Raw genomic sequence first — 19,164 nt, 5'->3', positions numbered from 1 at the left:
GACCAGATGAAGACATCCCAGAAATCCCGCTATGCTGTTGAGTACCACGCCGGCTTGCAATGATCGAGGGTGAGCGAGCCGCGAGCGAGCTTCGAAGCGGATATGTGTGTGGGATCCTTCGAAGCTCCGGAAGCCTCGAGTGGGAAAGGGTGTTGTAGATCTTCCCGATCTAGTAGTCCAGGTCCTGTACTGTATACCTTGGGCTCCAATTATGGCCTCGTCAGTGACTAACCTCCATCCGGGACATACAGTCTTCATGCAGTGTCGCGACTTCGAGCGCGGAGCCAGAACGGAGACAATCAAACCCTGTCGCAGATATAACAGCTTGCGCGAGCAACTTGGAGGTGCCCTCAGGCTGTCATAAATGTATGTGCATGTTCGCTGACCTGTCCGCTGCAGTCCGCTGCAATAGTAATGCTTAGTATATCCACCTGAAATCATCACAATCAGGCCCCTCCTTCAACCTCTCCGTCGGCACATCCTGCGCCCTAACAATCACACCCTGCCTGCGGTCCCTCCTTCCATTTTCAAGAATCATCCATCCTCCGAGCGCTAACGTCAACAAGATTCCCAGTGCCCCAAAAGCCGCAGTGGTAGCCAGTGCGGGGATATAATCCGGCGCATCCTGCGTCCTGAAAATGTTGCTCGATACCACCCCCATCATATTCGCCGTCGGTACTCCGATAGACGTAAGCAGCATCCTCCTATTCTCGTCCGCAATGTTATTGTTATACCAGACGTCCAGAATGACGGAAGGTGCTGATGTGCCCCAAGTCACCATGAAGCAGGCGAAGTATGCGACGTTGATGTTGTGCTCGACGTCGATGGCCGCGTAGATGATGAAGCCGCAGAATGTGAAGAGAAAACCCAGAGCGATGAAGGGGAAGCGCCAGCGGGTGTAGTCGGAGGAGTATGCTAAGATTAAGAGCATTACTGCACCGGCACAGTTGGGTGCGACTGTGTAGAGGTTCGTCTTAATAGTGCTGTAGCCCAGTCTTCCCACGATCTGAGGTAGGAAGAGGGAGACCGATTGCAGAGGGATACTCAAGCACATCTGGATCGCGAGGATCACCCAGCTGGTGGGTTGTTTGAGAATCTTGAGTGTCTCCCGGAGGTTGAACTTCTCCTCGACCACGGCGGAGGAATCAGTCTGAATACGGTAGAAAGCGAGTCGTTTCTCCTCAGCCGTCAAAAACGTAGCCTTCTCCGCGCTATACGGCAGAAACAGAAACGCGACGACAGCACCACAGATCGTCAGGCTCCCTTCCAGAGCGAATAGGTACTTCCAACTTGGCAGAACGCCCCCGTCTAGCTGGAACATGCCAAAAGCAAGGAGATTACCGAAGGCGTAGGCGATGTCGGAAGCGGCGTAGAAGACGGCAAGTCGGCGGGCGAGTTCACCTCTGCGGTAGAATTGTGTTTGGTAGTAGATGACCAGTGGGAAGAAGGCGCTTTCTGCCATTCCTAGGAACCATCTCTTACAATTCAGACTACGTAGCCTTGTCGGAAAATTGGCCCATAACAGAGTGCCAAATCATAAGCTCACTAAGGCATAGGTCGTGCATCACGTCGAAGCGAATTTCACTTTCGACACTGTAATGTCACATGTTAGCACATGCTGCCGAGTTGAAGTAGTCACAAGCTCTCGTAGCTAAGCGACCACTACCACACACCTCACGTCGAAGCAGCCATTACTTTCGACGCCGCAGACTATCACCACCACACACCTTACGTCGAAAAAGCTTTGACTTTCGACGCCGTAGACTATCACTACTACACACCTTACGTCGAAAGAGCCGGAGCAGCAGAAGTTCGACACCGAGAAGGGAAGATCAGGCGAAGACCGAGTCGAAGCGCAGCAGAAGTTCGACACCGAGAAGGGAAGATCAGGTGAGGGCCGAGTCGAAGTCAAGAACAGAACTCAGCCGAAGCATCAGAAGTTCGACGCCGAGGACGCACCGTCAGGTGAGAAGCGAGTCGACATCAAGGTCGAGGTAGAGTCCGACGACGAGCTCTAAAATGACCTTGTCACGAGGTAGCACCACTGCGGCACTGCCGCACTGCTCTAGCCGTGGCACCACTTGCCGTGCTTGGCCCACACATTGCTCTTCTTCGGTTTTCCTGTACAGTAAATAGTCACATACACCTCACAATACGAATACGAGGTGTGTGACAAATCCTCCTTCACATGAGGCCAGACCAGTTATAAGTTGCGGTTACTAGCAACGTCATGGATCCGAAACACACCATCATCGCCGGTAAGACTCGTGAAGGGCCGTACATCTTGCCGACTATGCCGAGGAACGGTGCTGTGAGAACGTATGGGACGAAGAAGATCGAAAGTAGAATGTTGTCTACGTCTGTCAATGTCATACCTTAACTCGCTTAGGCCTTCTGATACTCACACTTATTCGTTCCAGCGAACCCGAGATCTTTCTCCAATCCTGCTGTCTTCGCATTGCCAAGATTTGCCTTGTCCAAGCTGTTGAAGAGATACATCATGGTGAGAAGTGGCAAGATGCGCAAATTCAATTTCCAAAGCAGCGCTCTTTCCGCCTTCTTGTCGATGGTGAAGCTGTCGCCATTCTGGGTGATGATGACAGTGTCGCCTTTAGCATCGGTGCTAATTGATTTCGTGCGTTCGTGGTCGTCAGACGGTTTCGCGCTCTCGACGGCCGGTACCCTGCTGAGATCGGCCATACTTTGTGGCGCCGGTGCAAGACTGCGAAGACCAAGTTGACGAGGAAGAAGGAAAACCAAAAGTCCTACCTCGATATTCATGTGCCTTATCGCTGCCGGCGGCGACGGACGCGAAGCAGCTTGCCCGATCGGCGCATGATGCAGACACGCTGCGATGCGAGGTTGCACATCTCCTCAGCAAAACTCACGGGATCATGTAACGTTGGTAAAGTACTACTGATAAGGTTGGCCTTTATCCGGATCCTGGTTGACCGTCATTGCGGGTGTAGCGGGGGGTTCCCGGCGTTGCGGAGCCCCGTATCTCTCCGATGCTCGCCGTCCAGAGATATCAACTATCTCTCTTGCCAGTTGTGTGACCAATATGCTTCATGTTTGCGACTGCAGTGCGACGTGCGCTGCGTTTGAATGTCCTCTGCGAAGTCTGAAGGCCTGATAATCTTCAGGATTGGTAGGTATTTTGAACATTCATACTCTTCCGTAGTCCAGGCCCATGATCTGTCTGTTGCTGCGGGGTGAGGCATGTGTATTCATGTTCGACGGGAGATCTGGCAGGCAATTGATAGTGCCCATATAAGGGTATGAATTATCCCTTTCCCTTGCCTTTTTTGCCCTTCGCATTCCCAGGCTTAGCATCTTTCAGCGCAGCATGGCCTTCCTCTTCGACATGCTGGAAGAGCTTAGTCCTGGAAGGGAACTCCTCATTACAGACTTGACACTTATGACCCGCAGCAGCCTGTGCGTCAGCGGCGGCAGCCTTCTTCGCTCGCTTGAGTGCGGCTTTGCCCATCTTCGGCTTGGCAGGTCCAGAATTGTCTTCAGATGCCGCGGTGGAAGCAACGGTAGAGGCTGGGGTGTCGAGAGCCGCAGATCGCATTCGCGCTTGTATGGTGGACATAGATGCATAATCTTCGTTTTCAGAATTTGAGGCTTCTTCGACTTCGTTGGCTTCCATTTCCGGGACAGTGGTGGAAGGTTCGTGGTCTTCTCGAGGGCCCTGGTCGGCGTCGTCCTTTGGGACATCTACTTCGTGTTTTTCTGCATCAGTGGCAAACGCTGCATCGTCAATGTCATCCTCAGCCTTCTCCGAGGCTCCATCGGCGTAATCTTCGTGGTCTTCCACTTCAGCGGCCAGGTCATCTAGGACTTCCTGTTCCTCGTCTTCAAGATCCGGTGTAACAGCTCCACTGTCAGTACCACTTTCGTCCAGGTTGAGATGAGCATTCTGCTTCCGCATACGCTTCTGCAACTCTTTGACGGCCTTTTGATGCTTCTTCGACTTCTCATGTGCTTCCCACTGACGTTCGCTTTTGAACACTTTATTACATGCCACACATTCGAAATGGAGCTCCTCGACTTCTTCCTCCGAGCTCTCTTCCAGCTCTTCTGGATCTCGGGCTTTCGTCCACTCCGGCACTGCTTGCTCAGCTAGCTTTGCAGCGTTGGCGGCTCTGGCACGAGCAGCTTGCGCAGCGGCAGCGTCACGCAACGCCTTCTGCCTTTCTGCCTCTGACTGCGTGTTTGGCACGAAGCGAGGATCTCGCTTCTTGATGAACTGCACAAGAGACCTTACTGCTTCATTAAATTCTTGCTTGCCATCCTTCCTCAACTTCAAGTTCTCCTGCTCCATGCGTCTTCTGATCCATCTATCTGGCGCATCTGAGAGCCTGTACTTGTCACGCCACGAAAAAGACTTGACCGTACTGAATCCGGACCAAGCAGCATAGAACTGTTTGACAACATCGCCGTACTCGTCGTCCTTGTGACCGAAAGTGGGATACTCGCGAACCTCAACATCCTCCCAGCTCGAAGCAATATCTTCCTCCTTGGCAAGCTGTTCGAATGTCTCCCGCACAAAGCCATAGAATCCAGAAGGCGCATCAGAGAACTCTACATTCCGATTGAACTTGCTCACCAGTCGAGCGATGTCATCCGCAGTAGTCACACGTACATCTTCGTAAGTTGGGGCGTCGGTGGTGGCATCGTCACCTCGCAGGATGGCGCTTTCGTGGCTGTCATACCAGGCGCGTTCCTGTGGGTCGGACAGCACTTCATGCGCAGCCTGGATCTCAGCAAACGTCTTCGTAGCTGCCTCCTCGTTGCCATAATTGCGGTCTGGATGGAGCTCGAGTGCTTTTCGTCGGTACGCCTTTTTGATTTCTTCCTCGGTAGCATTTCGTTCGATGCCAAGTAGCACGTAGTAGCTCGTCTTCACCTCTCCTCCACCGCCTCTGCTCCCTCCACCGGCACCGCCAGAGGACTGACTCTGTCCCATCTCATCCGCGATCGCTGCCCAGAGTCGCACCTTGATGACGCTTTCGGGCAATGTCTATGTTCCGGCGTTCTTGCCGTGGCGGAGAAGCAGCCGGAAACTCAAATGCGGTATGAGTCGTGGTTTCCTCGTGGTCGATGACAAACGCGGCTAGCCAAAGCTTGAGTGCGCCACCAGGTCGGAATCCCAGATAGTCGTAGATGTCAGACGGTTCTAGCGCTGACTCACAGCCCTGGGCTACTTAGCTTATTTCTACACCTAGATTGGCTTATTTATCCCGCCGTTATAGGCGTCATCTACTTATCTCGAATAGGTAAGGGCGTATTAAAATCTTAGGTATTATTTACCTACCTTACTATTACTATCTTTAGTACGTATTTAGCGCTTACTACTACGCCCTTCGTCTGTATTTACCTTATTACGCCCTTAAATACTACGTCGTTTACCTAATTTAGGCGTATTTATATAAGCTAGTATTAATCTATAACTTATATTAAATAGGTACGGATTAATAGTAGCGGAGTAGAGTAAGAGATCAATCTTTAACTAACTAATAGCACGAGCATATAGCAATATATTAGGAACCAATGTGTTGATTATGTCGGATGTCTATCTAAGCTAAAGGGGAGAGAAGGTATCTCCCTATAAGCTAAGTTATCGTAGATACCTTAGACTACTAGATCACTTCCTAATTATTGACTCCCTTTAAGATGCTACATCTTAATACTCCTACTTATCTTGTATAGGAGGTTATAGTCTGCTCACTTCCTATTAATAGTACTTAGACCTTTCATAATAGGTTAAGCTAGCTTATAAACCTCTAGAAGTGTAGACTAGTCTTTAGTTTTATAAACCCGTCTATAACTATCACAGAGGTTAGGGTATACTAAATAGCAATAAGCCTCCTCTACTAAAGTTTCCTAATAGCGTTAAGTTATAGGTAATATTAATATGCTTCGACTTGTTATAAACATATATATCTTTTACTAGGGTAAGGGTAGCTTAATTGTTATCTCTTAATTAGACTAGTCTCAAATTTGATATAGTCTCTTAGTTTCTAGTGATTCTTAGTTAATAGGAGCAGTCTCCTACTAACTCTAGATAATCTATTTCTCTTAGTAGTAAAGCTAGGAATTAGGACTACTTTATATATATATTTATAGCTATATATTTAGCCTCTATTATAGATATTACTATAGACTTTTGCTTCTTACTTATCTAAGAAACTAGTGCCCTATAGAGGAAGAAGATATACCTAAGGATTAAGACTCTATCTGATTTATCTATTATATAATTAGAATTATTATTACCGTACCGGCGTATATTTACTTAAACCCGTAGGTACGTACCTAGACCCCGCGCCCGCTAACTAATCCGACTAGCGGCTTAGCGCCCGTATATAACTCTCGCGCCCTCCGCGCCTCTCTTAGATAGAATATCTATTCGACTTATTATCACGTTAGAAGTGTAGGAAGTTATTGTACGGGCTCATATAGGGTGTTTCAAAAGCAGGTTGTGTATTGCATGTGTCTATCTAGAATGGACAAGTGTTGCTCTTGAAGAGGCTGCAGGTGACTAATCAGTCACCTGATTCTTAGCGTACGTGGCCTCAAGTTTTGATGATAGGATGTTGCCCATATGCACGCTCGGATCGCGACACACCCCCTCAGCTCGTGCGCTGGAGTGAATGAGCTGATTCCTATGTGATCGCGTGCACCCTGTCATAACTACCCCCCCTATCTATAGCAGTGACGTCAGGCCCTCGGTGTTGCTGCTGCTGTAGTGAGGGTAAGTCAGCTGTTTCAAGTGAAGTGAGGTGAGCTTTGTACCCCTTCCCTCATTCCTCACTTTCACTGCTGCCATTGTTACCTATATAATAAAGCATAGAATGTGTGACTATTGCCGGTGAGATAGCTCAGGTGATAGTCCCGTTGTACGGACTTTCACTTGAGTGTGTAATCATCTCACCCACCGGTAAACATCAAAGGTCCTGAGTTCAATCTAGGGGTAGCCTTAGTCCTATCGTATGCTTAAACATATATTGTCGTCCGCTCAACTTATTAAATTGTCCGATAATTGCTCTATACCAAGTTATTTCGCTCCGGCGAATGGTGAGAGAGCTCGCTCTGCCCCTAGGGAGTATGAGATACTAGTCAGTGGCGCAATGCACTGGGCTGTCTACGACAGAGCTTGCACCATATAAGGTGTAATGGGGCTCCAATAGGTAACACCGGAGCAACGGTATCGGAAAGTTGAAAAGGTACCTTCGGGGTGCCTTACTTTCTGCACTTTTAAAGGTCCATCACCTCAGGGTGGTGACACCTTTTTGTTTTGGGCAAGTGTGTGCTATGTGTGAGGTGCGAAAGCAGCGGATGATGTGGTGACAAGGTGGTAGTGTTGTAGCTAGTAGCAAGTTGGAGGCGTTTCTCGCTTTCTAATTAGACGCGCTGCTACTAGTGACAGGGGTGTTTCTCGCCCTTGCGCTGTTAGCCAATGGGAGTCCGAGAAACACCTGTTAATGATGGTGCTAGGGCCGCACCGGTGAATAGTGGATGTTTTGCCCTGGCTTCGTTGTCGTCTACAGCATTAGTGGCTACTAGTGGCCGTGTTTTGCGCCTACTAGCGCTTCTAGAGAGGTGTCCGTAAAGATGAAGCCGTTCGGTGTTCGTTTCGAGATGAGGTAAGGCCGCTACTACGGGCTTCTTAGGCGTCTGTTAGCCCGTTACCTCCTGATACGGCTGTAGAGGGCACTGAGGTGCGTAGGTCCACGCCTTCCTTAGCCAAATTGAGCAGCTTGACGAAGTGCTTATGCTTCTGTGGTAGAAGCAGCTTGGTCAGCCCGTCTGTAGGTATGTCGTTAGTACTGAGATACTTGATCTCAATGTCTCCGCGCTAGTCTCGCTATCGGAGCCAGTGGTAGTGGATGTCAACGTGGCGTAGCTTCGTGTCAAGCTTTTACCCTTGTTGGTTGACAAGGCGGATGGTCTGCGTGTTGTCGTAGTATAAGTGGGTGCGCTGATTGAACTGAAGGTGTATCTTAGCGAAGACTCGTTCCTACTATATAAGCTCTAAGGCGGCTTGCGAAAGCCCGAGTAGCTCAGCCTCTGTTAAGGACTTGGTGACAGTGATTTGTTTAGATGCCTTATAATCCACTGGTCCACCGAACAGCATAAAGACCTAGCCATTTGAGCTGGTCCTGTCATTATTTATGCCGTAGGACGCGTCCGATACTCCAGAGAACTCGTAGTTACTACCGAGGTGCTCTAGTTAGCTATAAAGGCCAGTGATGTGTTTGCTAGCGCTATATATAAGGCAGAGGTTCTTAGTCTCTAGGAGATAGCGCAAGTACTAATCTACAAGCTTGAGGTGTGTCTCAGTTAGCTTGGTCAGATAATACGATAGTATAGACAAGGAAAAGGCGATATTAGGCCGCGTGTATATAGCGGCGAAGTTGAGGGATCCTATACGTTGTTAGTACGTAAGGATGGCGATAGAGGTGGGTTGATGACCCTCTAGAACGGTCCAATCAAGGTGTTGATCTACTAGCACTGTCGTTTTGCGTGCATTCGTAGATATGCTAAATTCGGCGGCTAGCTTCTCAATATAGTCTTCTTAAGAGAGCTATAGTAAGCGCTTGTTTCTATCGCGCGTAACCTTGATTCCTAGGAACTAGGAGAGATCACCGAGCTCGTGTATCTCGTACTTAGCAAGTAGCCGCTACTTGATATTAGTAGCATAGGCCTTATACTTACGGTAGTAGAGCATAACCAGGTCGTCAACGTAAAAGAAGAACATAACCTTGTTGTTATAGTAGATACATTCGGAGTCCGATAGGGGTACTAGTCTAAGGGAGGCCAGCGTCTCGGTTAGGGAGTTGTACCACAATAAAGGGGACTCCTTCAGACCGTAGAGGGCCTTAACTAGCTTAAGGGCGTGTCTATAGGATGGCCTATCGATTCTAGGAGGTGGTTGTAGATATATAGTGTATAGTAGGTCCGAGTTTAGGAAGGCGTTAACAATATCGAATTGTTCGGCTTCTAGGTCGAAGCTCGCGGCTATAGTATAGCAGAGGCGGAACATACTTACTAGTAGTGTGGCGGCGTATATGTCTAAGTGTGTTCCTTACAAATCGCCTCTTACGTATAGCCTAGCCTTAAAGCTCTTTAGTATACCGTGCTCGTCTAGTTTATATTTATATACCTACTTAAGCGGCAGTAGTAGCTAAAGTCCCTCCTCTTACTAAGCATCCTGATCCTTCTCTTCCTTTGTTACCTATCTGAATGTGCCTATTACTAGGGCTTTAGCAAACTCCTTAGCTATAGCTTCGATCTACTGTTAGGAGAAGCGGTGTTTTATAGCGGCTCGGTAGTTAGAAGGTTCGGGCGGAAGGTTATCGCGGTGTATAGAGGTAGTAGTGTTGACACGCCTTAGAGGGCTGTTGCCTCTTCGTGTAGGGCTTCGATCGCTCTTGTCGCGATAGGCGCGTATTCTAGGTCGTATACCGGACATCTAGCCGATAATTATATTAGCGACTATGATCTAGTATAGTATATAGTAGAAGTAGGCCGTTCGTAGGCGCTTTCTATTCTCTATAACTACATAGTTGGACTCCTCTAGTGTGTAGAGCTCTGGCTCTAGGGGGAAGAGTAGTATATTAGACGCGTTATATGTTAACGCGTCTTCTAGTAGTATAAACGTAAATGGATATAGCTCGCGATTAGGGTCCGTGTTGCCTATAATCTCCTTACGGTCTTCTGCGGTAAGGGCATCTATTATCTGCTACTATAGGGTATCGTAGTAGTTAGTAGTATTAGGTACTAACTACTGTGTATTATCTTGAGTCACGTGATCTGTTACGTACTCGATTTGCCGGTCTTTTTAGTTATATATTACTAACTCGCGGTGTTACGGCTAGTGTAGTTCTTGCCTAAGGAGCTTTTAGTAGGCGTCTCGAGGTTATTAGGTATACGGCTACTAAGCCTATTCTTCTACCCCCTCGGCCTATACTATGTCTTGCTCGTAATAAGCGATATATAGGTCGTAGTATTGTTTAGGCTCTTTAGCCGGTTCCGCTATTACGATGTTCTCGATAGGGGTCGTATACCCTACTATTAGGCGTGATAGGTCATAGAACGTGGTCTTATCGAAGAGGACGTCCTTAACTCGTATAACCCTATCTTTTAATAGGTCCTATACGCGGTAGATGTTAGTAGAGTCGTATCCTATAAGGTAGCCTATAAGCGCTCTCTCTTAGAGTTTCTCGCTCTTACTAGGCTGATCTAGTCTATAGATAAACACGTATATAAGGGAGCTATATACTACTATATGACCTACGTTCGGAATTCGTCCTATTACTAATTCGAATAGGGTCTTCTAGCCCTTTGACTAGATAGGGGATCGCTAGAGGATATACGCCGCTACTATAGTATATTCTAGCTAAAGCTTTTCCGGCAATCGTGCGTAGATACGAATAGTTCTGCTTATAGTGATGATTAGAGCTCTAGCTCTTTCTACTAGGTCCTACGTAGGCGCGTATTCCGCGGTTACGTACTATTCAATCTTGTTGTTATTAATGACTAAGCGAAACACCTTCCTAATAGCGGGCTCATTATCGCTATAGAAGTATACAAACCTACGACCAATAAAGTTAATGAAGCTTAGTAGGCTATTAAAGCAAGCCAACACCGATTGCTAATCCCTGTTCTTAATAGTGAACTAGAAGTGTCTATAGGTATCTAGATCGTAGAAGTAGACGAGGTACCTATCACCGTTATAGGCGATAGTGAATTCTGCTAAGTCTATAGCTATGTAGCCGTATAGGGTCATCACCCTAATAGGCTAAGACCGATTATGTACCTTATAAGCTTTGCTAAGCCTATATGCTCTACAATGTATAGTAAGGGGTACGCTTAGACTATCGTTAATGATCACCCCCTTAACTCTAAGCGGTAACTACTTGACACGTTTAGCGCTAATGTGACTAAAGATTTGATGCTACTAGCGGCTAGAGAGCTTTCGGTATTTGATAGGGGTCCTACTAGACGTAGCTACACCTTAAGTACCCCTAGTGCTGTTCATGACTACGAGAACGGTACGATTACTATCCTCTTAAGTAGTTAGAGATACTACGCTATTAGTAGGTTCATCGCCGATGTTTGCACCCCTACTAATAGTGCTAATAAAGTACGCGTTACGCATCTTTTTAGTAACCTTCGGTAGTACTAGGCCCTCTTTTATAGGCTATTAGTAAATGATAGGTGACTTAGGTAGTGTGACCACCTTGAAGAAAGGGATTGTACTAGTAGGGCGGTATAGGTCTATCAATTTAGTGTCGTTATGCCACATTGAATTGCTACGTCCGTACTACTAGAGTCCGGCTCTTTCTATACGTATATAAGAGATGACGTTTATATAAAAGCCTAGGCAGTAAGCCATATCTAGTAAGGTGAATGAATGGCCCCTAATTAATATATAAACACGCCCTAACGCTATAATTAGAAAGGTAGTTGTTCTAGCCTAGATTTCTAAGGTAGTAAGGCGCTCTATAATAAACTCTACACCCTCCTAGTCATAATGATTGATTATATAAGTGTCTAAACAGTTATTATACACCTAGTAATCCCTAAAGTTGACGCTTAACTTACTAATTAAGCTAGAAAGAACAGTAAGGCCAATAAAGCCCTTATCGCTTAGTAATACCTTCTTCGTATTAGTAATAGCCTTGTCACGTTCCTAGTCCTTACGATTGTTACGATTCAATACGCTAAGCAGACGCTCGCCGTCGTCGCTTAAGCAGTAGTTAATAAAGTTTTTCTAGTACTTCTTCTACTACTCTAAGCGCTAATCCTTTACTAGGCGCTTATCGGGGTTGATTACATCGCATAAGAACAGGCCCTTGTGATAAGTGTCCTTAGGCTCGCCGGTGATGTTCTAGTAGCCGCTTGGCCTATTATTGTCCTTATCTTTGTTCTTATCGCCGCGGCTACTACTACGACCCTTATTACCGCGGCTATTACTACGGTTATTACTACGGCTACTACTACGGTCACCCTCCTTTTGACTAGTACCTATAGGTACTGTTTCATCCTCTGCTTCTACTAAGGTTTCTCCGGAGAAGGTTGCGAAGACTAATCGACCGTTAGTTATTACTAGTACGGTGTCGCGTATCTATTCGAGGTAACGCTTAGTAAGCTTTTATAGTGATATTTTGTTACGCTTCTACTCGTTATATAGAGAAGCACCGTAGGCTAGAGCCTGCTTCTACTGAATAGTAAGTAGGAAGTGTCTACTAAGGTCGTCGTACTCGGTGTAGTTATACTTAAGTATCTTAGTCTATAAAACTAACTAGTCTAAGCACTAGTTATCGATTCTACGTACGCTAGCCTTCTAAAGCCTAGACAGCTCAAGCGTGAGCTGCCGCTTACGTAGCATATCGTCTAGACTATACTGATCCTTAAGAGCCTAGTATTTCGCTCTAAGGGTGTTCTAGCCGTATATTAGCTCTTGCCCTAGCTCTGTCGTCGTACGGATAAGGTAGGTAATAAGCTTTGATCGCGTAGTAGTAAAGATGTCGTACATCCGTTGCCTTCGGTCTACGTCTATTTGTCGTAGCTTGATAAGATCTCTTAATATAGCCTCTCCTACCGTATACGCTTATTAGATTTCCTTAAACGTTAAGTAAGTAGGCTCTATTAGCTCGTTACTTAGTTAGTAAGGATCTATATACTTCTAGACATTCAAAGACTCTACGTAGAGCTCTAGCTAACGGTCAAACTTGTCCTATTAGTCATAGCTCTTTAGAACTACGGTACCCTAAGGTAGGGTACCGGTAGTTACCGGCGTCTCGGTAGTAGCTATAACTACAAAATGGGTTATAGGCTAGTGAAAGTTCTACGCGGGTTCACTAGGCCTAGGGGATACTACTGTACTAGTTGTAGCAGTAGTGCTATAACGATACAAACTCTGCTTTAGGGCTTCCTTATCGTAGAGAATGTTAGTGAGCGCTAACCGGGCTTATAACTATCACGTTAGAAGTATAGGAAGTTATTATACGAGCTTATATAGGGTGTTTTAAAAGCAGGTTATGTATTGTATATATCTATCTAGAATGGACAAGTGTTGCTCTTAAAGAGGCTGTAGGTGACTAATTAGTCACCTAATTCTTAGCGTACGTAGCCTCAAGTTTTGATAATAGGATGTTACCTATATATACGCTCGGATCGCGACACTTATACCTTACCCGACTATATACTTATACCTACTTATAACACTTCAAATAGATTATTACTAACGTATAGAGAGATATAAGAAGCTATATTTAGGAGATTATAGAGAAACCGCGACAGTATATAAGGAAGTACTAAGATTAGGAGTCGTACTCACTAAGTCGTACCTTAAAGTAGATTATAGCTAATATAGTAGTAATAGCGAAATAGACCGGTACCGGCGTACTAGGCGTAAGTATAGAGGATACTAATAGACGCGTTTATCGCGCGTCCCTTAATAGATAGATAGATTTGTCATTCCTCTGTTCTAGGACCCTATCCGGCCTATATAGGTATATATCTATTATTATATATAAAGGGAAACCCGAATAGGTGAAAACCCTTCCCGCCCCCGACTACTCCTTATCTAGTTTAGCTTTCCCTCTAAACGTACGTAGTCTATGTCACTACCCCGTTAGCCCCCGCTCCTAGCCGGTCTCGTCGCGCTACGTCGTGTCCTCTCTTCCTATACTGCTCCTACTAGGCGGTACTATTCTAGCCAGCCCTTCTCTAGTATCTATTTCGTAATACGCCGTAGGTCCTTAGCGTTGTTAAGAAGTGCCCTAATCGTCCGGTTCCTCGCCTTTACTATCTACTCCCCCCTTCCTAGCGACTACCTCGGATAGACGAGGAGTACGTACCGTACGTTCTAGGAGCGATAGCCGTAGGGGCAGCTAGTATTCGTGTATCCTAGAACCTTCCTCTATGATAGGTACCCCTAGAGGCCGATGTGTTCGCTTCGTAGTTAGGTTACTATACTACTCTATACCCTCGTAAGGCGGTAGTAGATAAGCTTCGGGGGGTACTTGACCGCGGATTTTGTAGCTAACTATTCCTTAGGTTATCCCGCTAGCTAAGGGCGTCTACTATACCCTACAACCTAGTTGTTCTACCTCTCTTTCTATAGTTGCTCTATAAACGATTTCTTACCTTCCTATTATATTACTAGCTGTTCGTCCCTTACCCGGTAGTTCGGCTCGTTTCCGGGTCGAATGCCCCTATACGCTAGTACTAATTCGCGGGCCCTTACGACTGTACTAGCGATAACCTTCTATACTAGGTACTATACCGACTTGCCTAAGTAGGAGGTCCGTAGTCCCTAGATATATAGGTCGATCGGCGGTATAGCGGTCTCGTACTTAAGTATCCTCGTTAGTATCGACTTATATACCCCGGTGACCTTCCTTAGGCATTAGTTTTGGATCTTCGCTAGCGGCGCGACGAGTCCCTTCGATAGGTAGGCCCTCTCGCCTAAGGACTACACTTAGCTACTATAGGTAAGGACTAGCCGTATAATAGCCGTATATAGAAGTCGTAATTACCGGAAGTCCGCCCCCTATATAGACGTAGTAAGCCTCTAGTATAATGCTATATTCTATTTAGCTTTCCGTAATATTGCCTATACGTACTTCCTCTACCGTAGCGCCGGGTCTACCTATAGTCCGAGGATCCTAAGCTAATTTGCCGGGTTAGTCGTATACCCCTATATCTAGATAGAAGCTTATATATTATAGAACCGTAGCCGGCGCGTAAAGTGTATCAGATTGTACTTTTCTAGGGCAAACCGAGCCCCGTGCCTCCTAGCCTAGTCCTCGTAGATCTTGTACTTCTCTTCTAGTAGCCTATAGTTCTCCTTAGTCGAGGAAGACTACGCTAGGATGTTTATGTCGTCTACGAAGCCGCTCGTAGCGGTGTTCTAGGATTCTAGGGCTAGGAGCAGCGTCGCTATAAAGAAGAGGAACAGAATAGGTACTAGCGTTAAGCCTTACGGGATTCTAGTATAGACTACTTAAAATAGGCTTCTATACTAGCCGACTAGGATCGACGTACTACGGTTTTGGAGGTAGGACCGTACGAAGTTAACAAGCCACTTAGGGAGTCCTTTCGACCTTAGGATATAGAGTAGCCGCGGGTATAACACGTAGTCGAAGGCTCCCGATATGTCTAGGCTAAGTAAGGAAGCCACCTTGTCCCTATTCTTATACTAGATAGCCTTTACCTAAGAGGTAATAAGTTCTATCGCGGATAGCGTCGATCGCTATAGGCGCGTACCTATCTAGGTGTCCGGGAGTAGGGAGTGTTCCTCTACCGCCTCGGAGAGTCTCGTTATAACTAGCTTCTTAAGCGCCTTCCTAAGAGTATTAAGGAGCGTAATTGGGCGGTACGACTTCACCTACGTATAGTCTTCCTTCTACGGCTTACGTAGGACTACTGTCGTCGATTGTTTAAAAGCTATCGGGTGGTACCCGGTCTATAGGTAGGCGTTAAAGATCGCTATAACTACTAGGGCTAGTTGATCTCTACACTTCTTTAGTAGCTCGTTCAGGATCCTATCCGGCCCCGGGGCTTTCTTCGCCGGCAACTTCCTTAGCATAGCGGCAACTTCTCCCTCGGACACCTCCTATTAGACCGCGATACTAGGGGCTAGGGGAGTAGAGCTATTTATGTCGCTTAGATTAGCCTCGACTAGGGGCGGGAAGAACTTACTAGCTAGTAGACGCGCCTTAGCCTTAGGGTCGCTAACCGGGCTACTAGGCGATTATAGCGCTAGGATAGAGAAGGAGGGGCCCTATATAGGGTCCTATCGGGCCCATTTCGCTAGCTTCTACATCCTCTCTAGCTTGCCGGCGATTTCTTCTACTATAGCCCTCTAGCCGACTACTTTCTCCCTTCGTATTATAGCTTTCTTCTGTTAGTATGCCTCCCTATATACGTTCTAGGCCTCCTCGCTATAACTACTCGTCTACACCCGGCGGGCTCTCCTTACTTCTCTTACTACCGTAGTGTACTCCGGCGTCTAGTATAGTTTAGACTATATCGTTAGTTAGGTAAGCGGAACGTGAAGTAAGGTCGCTTTTCTTATTTCGTCTATTAACCCCTAGACTACTTCGTCTATCTCGTCTTTACTGTTGTATTGCTACTACGCGATCTAGACTAGCCTCTTAGAGTCATCGAGGTACGCCTAGATGTTAGCCTAGTAGGCCTTTCCCTAGTTTAGCTTAGGGGTACTCGCTAGTATACGTTATATCTATGTCGTAATAGAGGTCCTAACTAGTATATAGTCTAACGACGCCTCGAGTTTATGTTCGATCCTATAGTAGGTTACCGTATAGTAGTAGCTATCTAAGATCTAGGAGAGGTCGATCGTACCTTAGAGTCCCCCTCTCTTCTAGGTGCCTAGGTCCTTCGGGGTATTAAGGGCAATTACGTTGCTCGCTATTAAGTCGAGTACTTCGTCGGCTATAGGGTGCGGCTATATAAGGCTTTCCTAGGAAGGGTAGTGTATATTAAAGTCTCCTACTACGATATGGCACCCTTGTCTCTTAAGCGCACTGTCTAGGTGTCTATAGACCCCTAGGTCGCGGCTAGACTTCGAGGCTAGCGGTTGTATATATAGGTTGTATATCTAGGTACTACCTACGTAGAGGGAGGTAATATCGCCCCCGCCTTCTTCGTCTACGTAGTACACTACCTCCTAGTCGGTAAGGAAGGAATCGTATTTAGTAAGCTAGCTACGAGATAAGGTAACAAGTCTTAACCGCGCTTTCCTACTTATCTAGTACTACCGTATAGCCTCGTTTCGAGAGGTTAGCCCGGAGCAAAAGCTTCCCTCTACGCCCTCCCTCCCTATTTGCTCCTTAAGCTAATATCCACCTCTATAGGCCTAAGCCCTTTAGTGCTCTCTATTGACCGACATACGTATCCGTCCTCTCGGGCTATATAGACAGTGTTAGCCGTCGCTACTAGTGTATACTACGCCCTAGGTTTTGACGCCCTTCGCGTTACCGTAGCCTATCTCTAGAAAGCGGCCGTCTATACCTCGTAGGTTTGCTCGGGGCACACACTACGCCGGGCAGCGTACTCCTTACGTTTCTACCTACTAACTAATATAAAGTTCCTTATTACCCTGCCCTCGATCCTCCCCGATTATAGAACTAATCTACTTATATTATACGTCTTTTCCCCGTCCTAATAGCCGTCTTTTCCTTGCTTAGGCTATCGTCTTTTCCTCGTCGCAATCTACTATATCAGACTAGGTGCGTTATGTAGCGGGATAGGTAGTGCCTTAGGCAAAACCCTCGTTCCTATACCGGGTGTTTAATAGGCCCTTATAGGCTTCGTCGCGTGTCTACCTACCTACCGTATTGCCCGCTAGCAAACACTAGATTGTTTCTTAGTCCGCTCGACGCCGTTATATAGTCCGCTCAGTTGTTGTTCTATAGTCCGCTCGTCTAATATTCGTCGCTTAGCCCGCTCGGTTTACGGTCTCCGGAGGTAAAAATTCTATACTTATACTAGAGGTGTCCTATCGAGCGTATAGGCTACGGTTCCGCGCCCTTCTTATACGTAGAAAGAAGAGGGACTCGCTCCCGACACGAGTACACGCTCGTCGGATAGTTTTTATACCCGTTTTACTAGTAGTCCTCTATTCGCCGCGGCTTCGCCTACGTTACGCGCCCGTCGCGCCTACGACGCTCTAGCGTAAGAATACTTAGCTCTCTCGTAGCTAGACGAGAGGTTCGTAGCCGATACTACGTATAGGTGATTCTCGTCGTCGACCTCCCTTAATAGATTATCCTTCTTTACCCTACTACCTAATCCGCCCGATAACGATAGCGCGAACCCGGCGACGTAGACTTAAGGACGTAAAGAGGATATCGTAAATATACTCCCCGACGAGAATAACTAGTACCGTAAGTAGTATAAGAAGGTGTTTGACTAACTTAAGGCAATTAAGGAAGAGGAGGTCGAGATAGAGTTGAACTTAGCTAACCTATATAGGGCGGAGTTTATCGAGGATAAGACAGAAGATAAGGGTACTAAGGTACTAAGGAAGAGGAGGATTACTATCGACAACTTCTAGGAAGCCTTCGACTCGTTAAACGGGTTAAATATAGACAAGTTTAAGAAGTCGGTTAATAACTATCCCTAGTAGATCTATAAGATCCTCTATAATATCGAGTCCAATTACCGACGTACGTATAAGCTTAATACTACGCTCGATATAGCTAACCGTATTAACCTCCGTAAGGCGTAAGATACTAAGGACTAGATAGACCGACTCGAGGATATAATCGGTACGGAATAGGCGACTAGACAGTCCCTAGAAGAGGAGGTTACGCGACTAAAGGAGAAGATCGCTAAGCGTAATAATACTATCGTTATCGACCTAGACGAGCTTACGAGGGCTAAAGATATAAAGAAGGTATATCGTACGTACTATAAGGTAGCGGAGAGTAAGCTAGTAGAGACCGAGACTAAGCTCGTAGTAGCCGAGAAGCGTATTACTAAGCTTAAGAAGTAAGAGAAGGACCGTAGCTAGTCTAAGGAAAAGTAAGACCTACTACCTTAGCGAACCGAGTCTAAAGAGTTACTAGAGCGTCGGTAGAATAGAGGCAAGCCTAATAAGAAGAAGTCGGACCCGGATTTGTCGGACTTATTAGACGAGAGGACGACGGTAATAAGGGCCGTAAGAATAGCCGTAAGGACGGTAGTTATAAGGGTAAGAAGAATCGCCCGAGTACCGACTTAGATAGTAACCCTATCTCTATATACACGACTTACGACGCCGACATAACTACTAGTATTAAGTCCTCTAACGAGCTAAAGGCCCCTACTAAGCTCGATCTAAAGAGCGACGATATTAAGTTCTAAGAGTAGTAGCGTACTACCGAAGCTAAGCTCTAAGCCTCGAAGTACGGTACTATAAAGGACTCCCTTTAGAATGTCTAGAGCTAGTTAAAGAACGGTATATAGACCTATATCGACTTGAAGATCCCTAGTCTTACTAAGTCTACGGAAGGTACGACTACTTAGTACGCTTCTATAGATAAGATAATAGAAGATCTAGCCCGGCGCTACGGTACCCGTAATACCTATACTAATACTATAACTAAGCTTAATAGTCTATAGTAGGGTAAGAAGGAGAAG

The 19,164-nt window shown here is 46.4% G+C and overlaps 4 protein-coding genes across 4 annotated transcripts; 1 reads left to right on the top strand and 3 right to left on the bottom strand.

Moving 5' to 3' along the window:
• Positions 1-418: 418 nt before the first annotated feature.
• CLAFUR5_13029 (uncharacterized protein) lies at positions 419-1,462 on the bottom strand (the record flags this gene model as incomplete). Its single annotated transcript, XM_047912177.1, has 1 exon — positions 419-1,462. The coding sequence occupies one exon, from the start codon at positions 1,460-1,462 to the stop codon at positions 419-421; it is 1,044 nt and encodes a 347-aa protein (XP_047768295.1).
• Positions 1,463-1,598: 136 nt separating this feature from the next.
• CLAFUR5_13028 (uncharacterized protein) lies at positions 1,599-2,018 on the top strand (the record flags this gene model as incomplete). Its single annotated transcript, XM_047912176.1, has 2 exons — positions 1,599-1,607; positions 1,764-2,018. The coding sequence occupies 2 exons, from the start codon at positions 1,599-1,601 to the stop codon at positions 2,016-2,018; spliced, it is 264 nt and encodes an 87-aa protein (XP_047767671.1).
• Positions 2,019-2,184: 166 nt separating this feature from the next.
• Positions 2,185-2,700, bottom strand: CLAFUR5_13027 (uncharacterized protein; the record flags this gene model as incomplete). Its single annotated transcript, XM_047912175.1, has 2 exons — positions 2,185-2,354; positions 2,406-2,700. 2 exons carry the CDS (start codon positions 2,698-2,700, stop codon positions 2,185-2,187), a joined length of 465 nt encoding a protein of 154 aa, XP_047768375.1.
• A 583-nt stretch (positions 2,701-3,283) lies between these two features.
• On the bottom strand, positions 3,284-4,972 carry CLAFUR5_13026 (DnaJ subfamily C member 21; the record flags this gene model as incomplete). Its single annotated transcript, XM_047912174.1, has 1 exon — positions 3,284-4,972. The coding sequence occupies one exon, from the start codon at positions 4,970-4,972 to the stop codon at positions 3,284-3,286; it is 1,689 nt and encodes a 562-aa protein (XP_047768374.1).
• Between the last annotated feature and the right edge of the window lie 14,192 nt (positions 4,973-19,164).

The sequence above is a fragment of the Fulvia fulva genome, chromosome 11 (assembly GCF_020509005.1).
Source record: "Fulvia fulva chromosome 11, complete sequence".
Lineage (NCBI taxonomy): Eukaryota > Fungi > Ascomycota > Dothideomycetes > Mycosphaerellales > Mycosphaerellaceae > Fulvia > Fulvia fulva.
The sequence above is the reverse complement of the archived record's forward strand: the minus strand, read 5'-3'. Positions and strand labels throughout refer to the sequence as shown.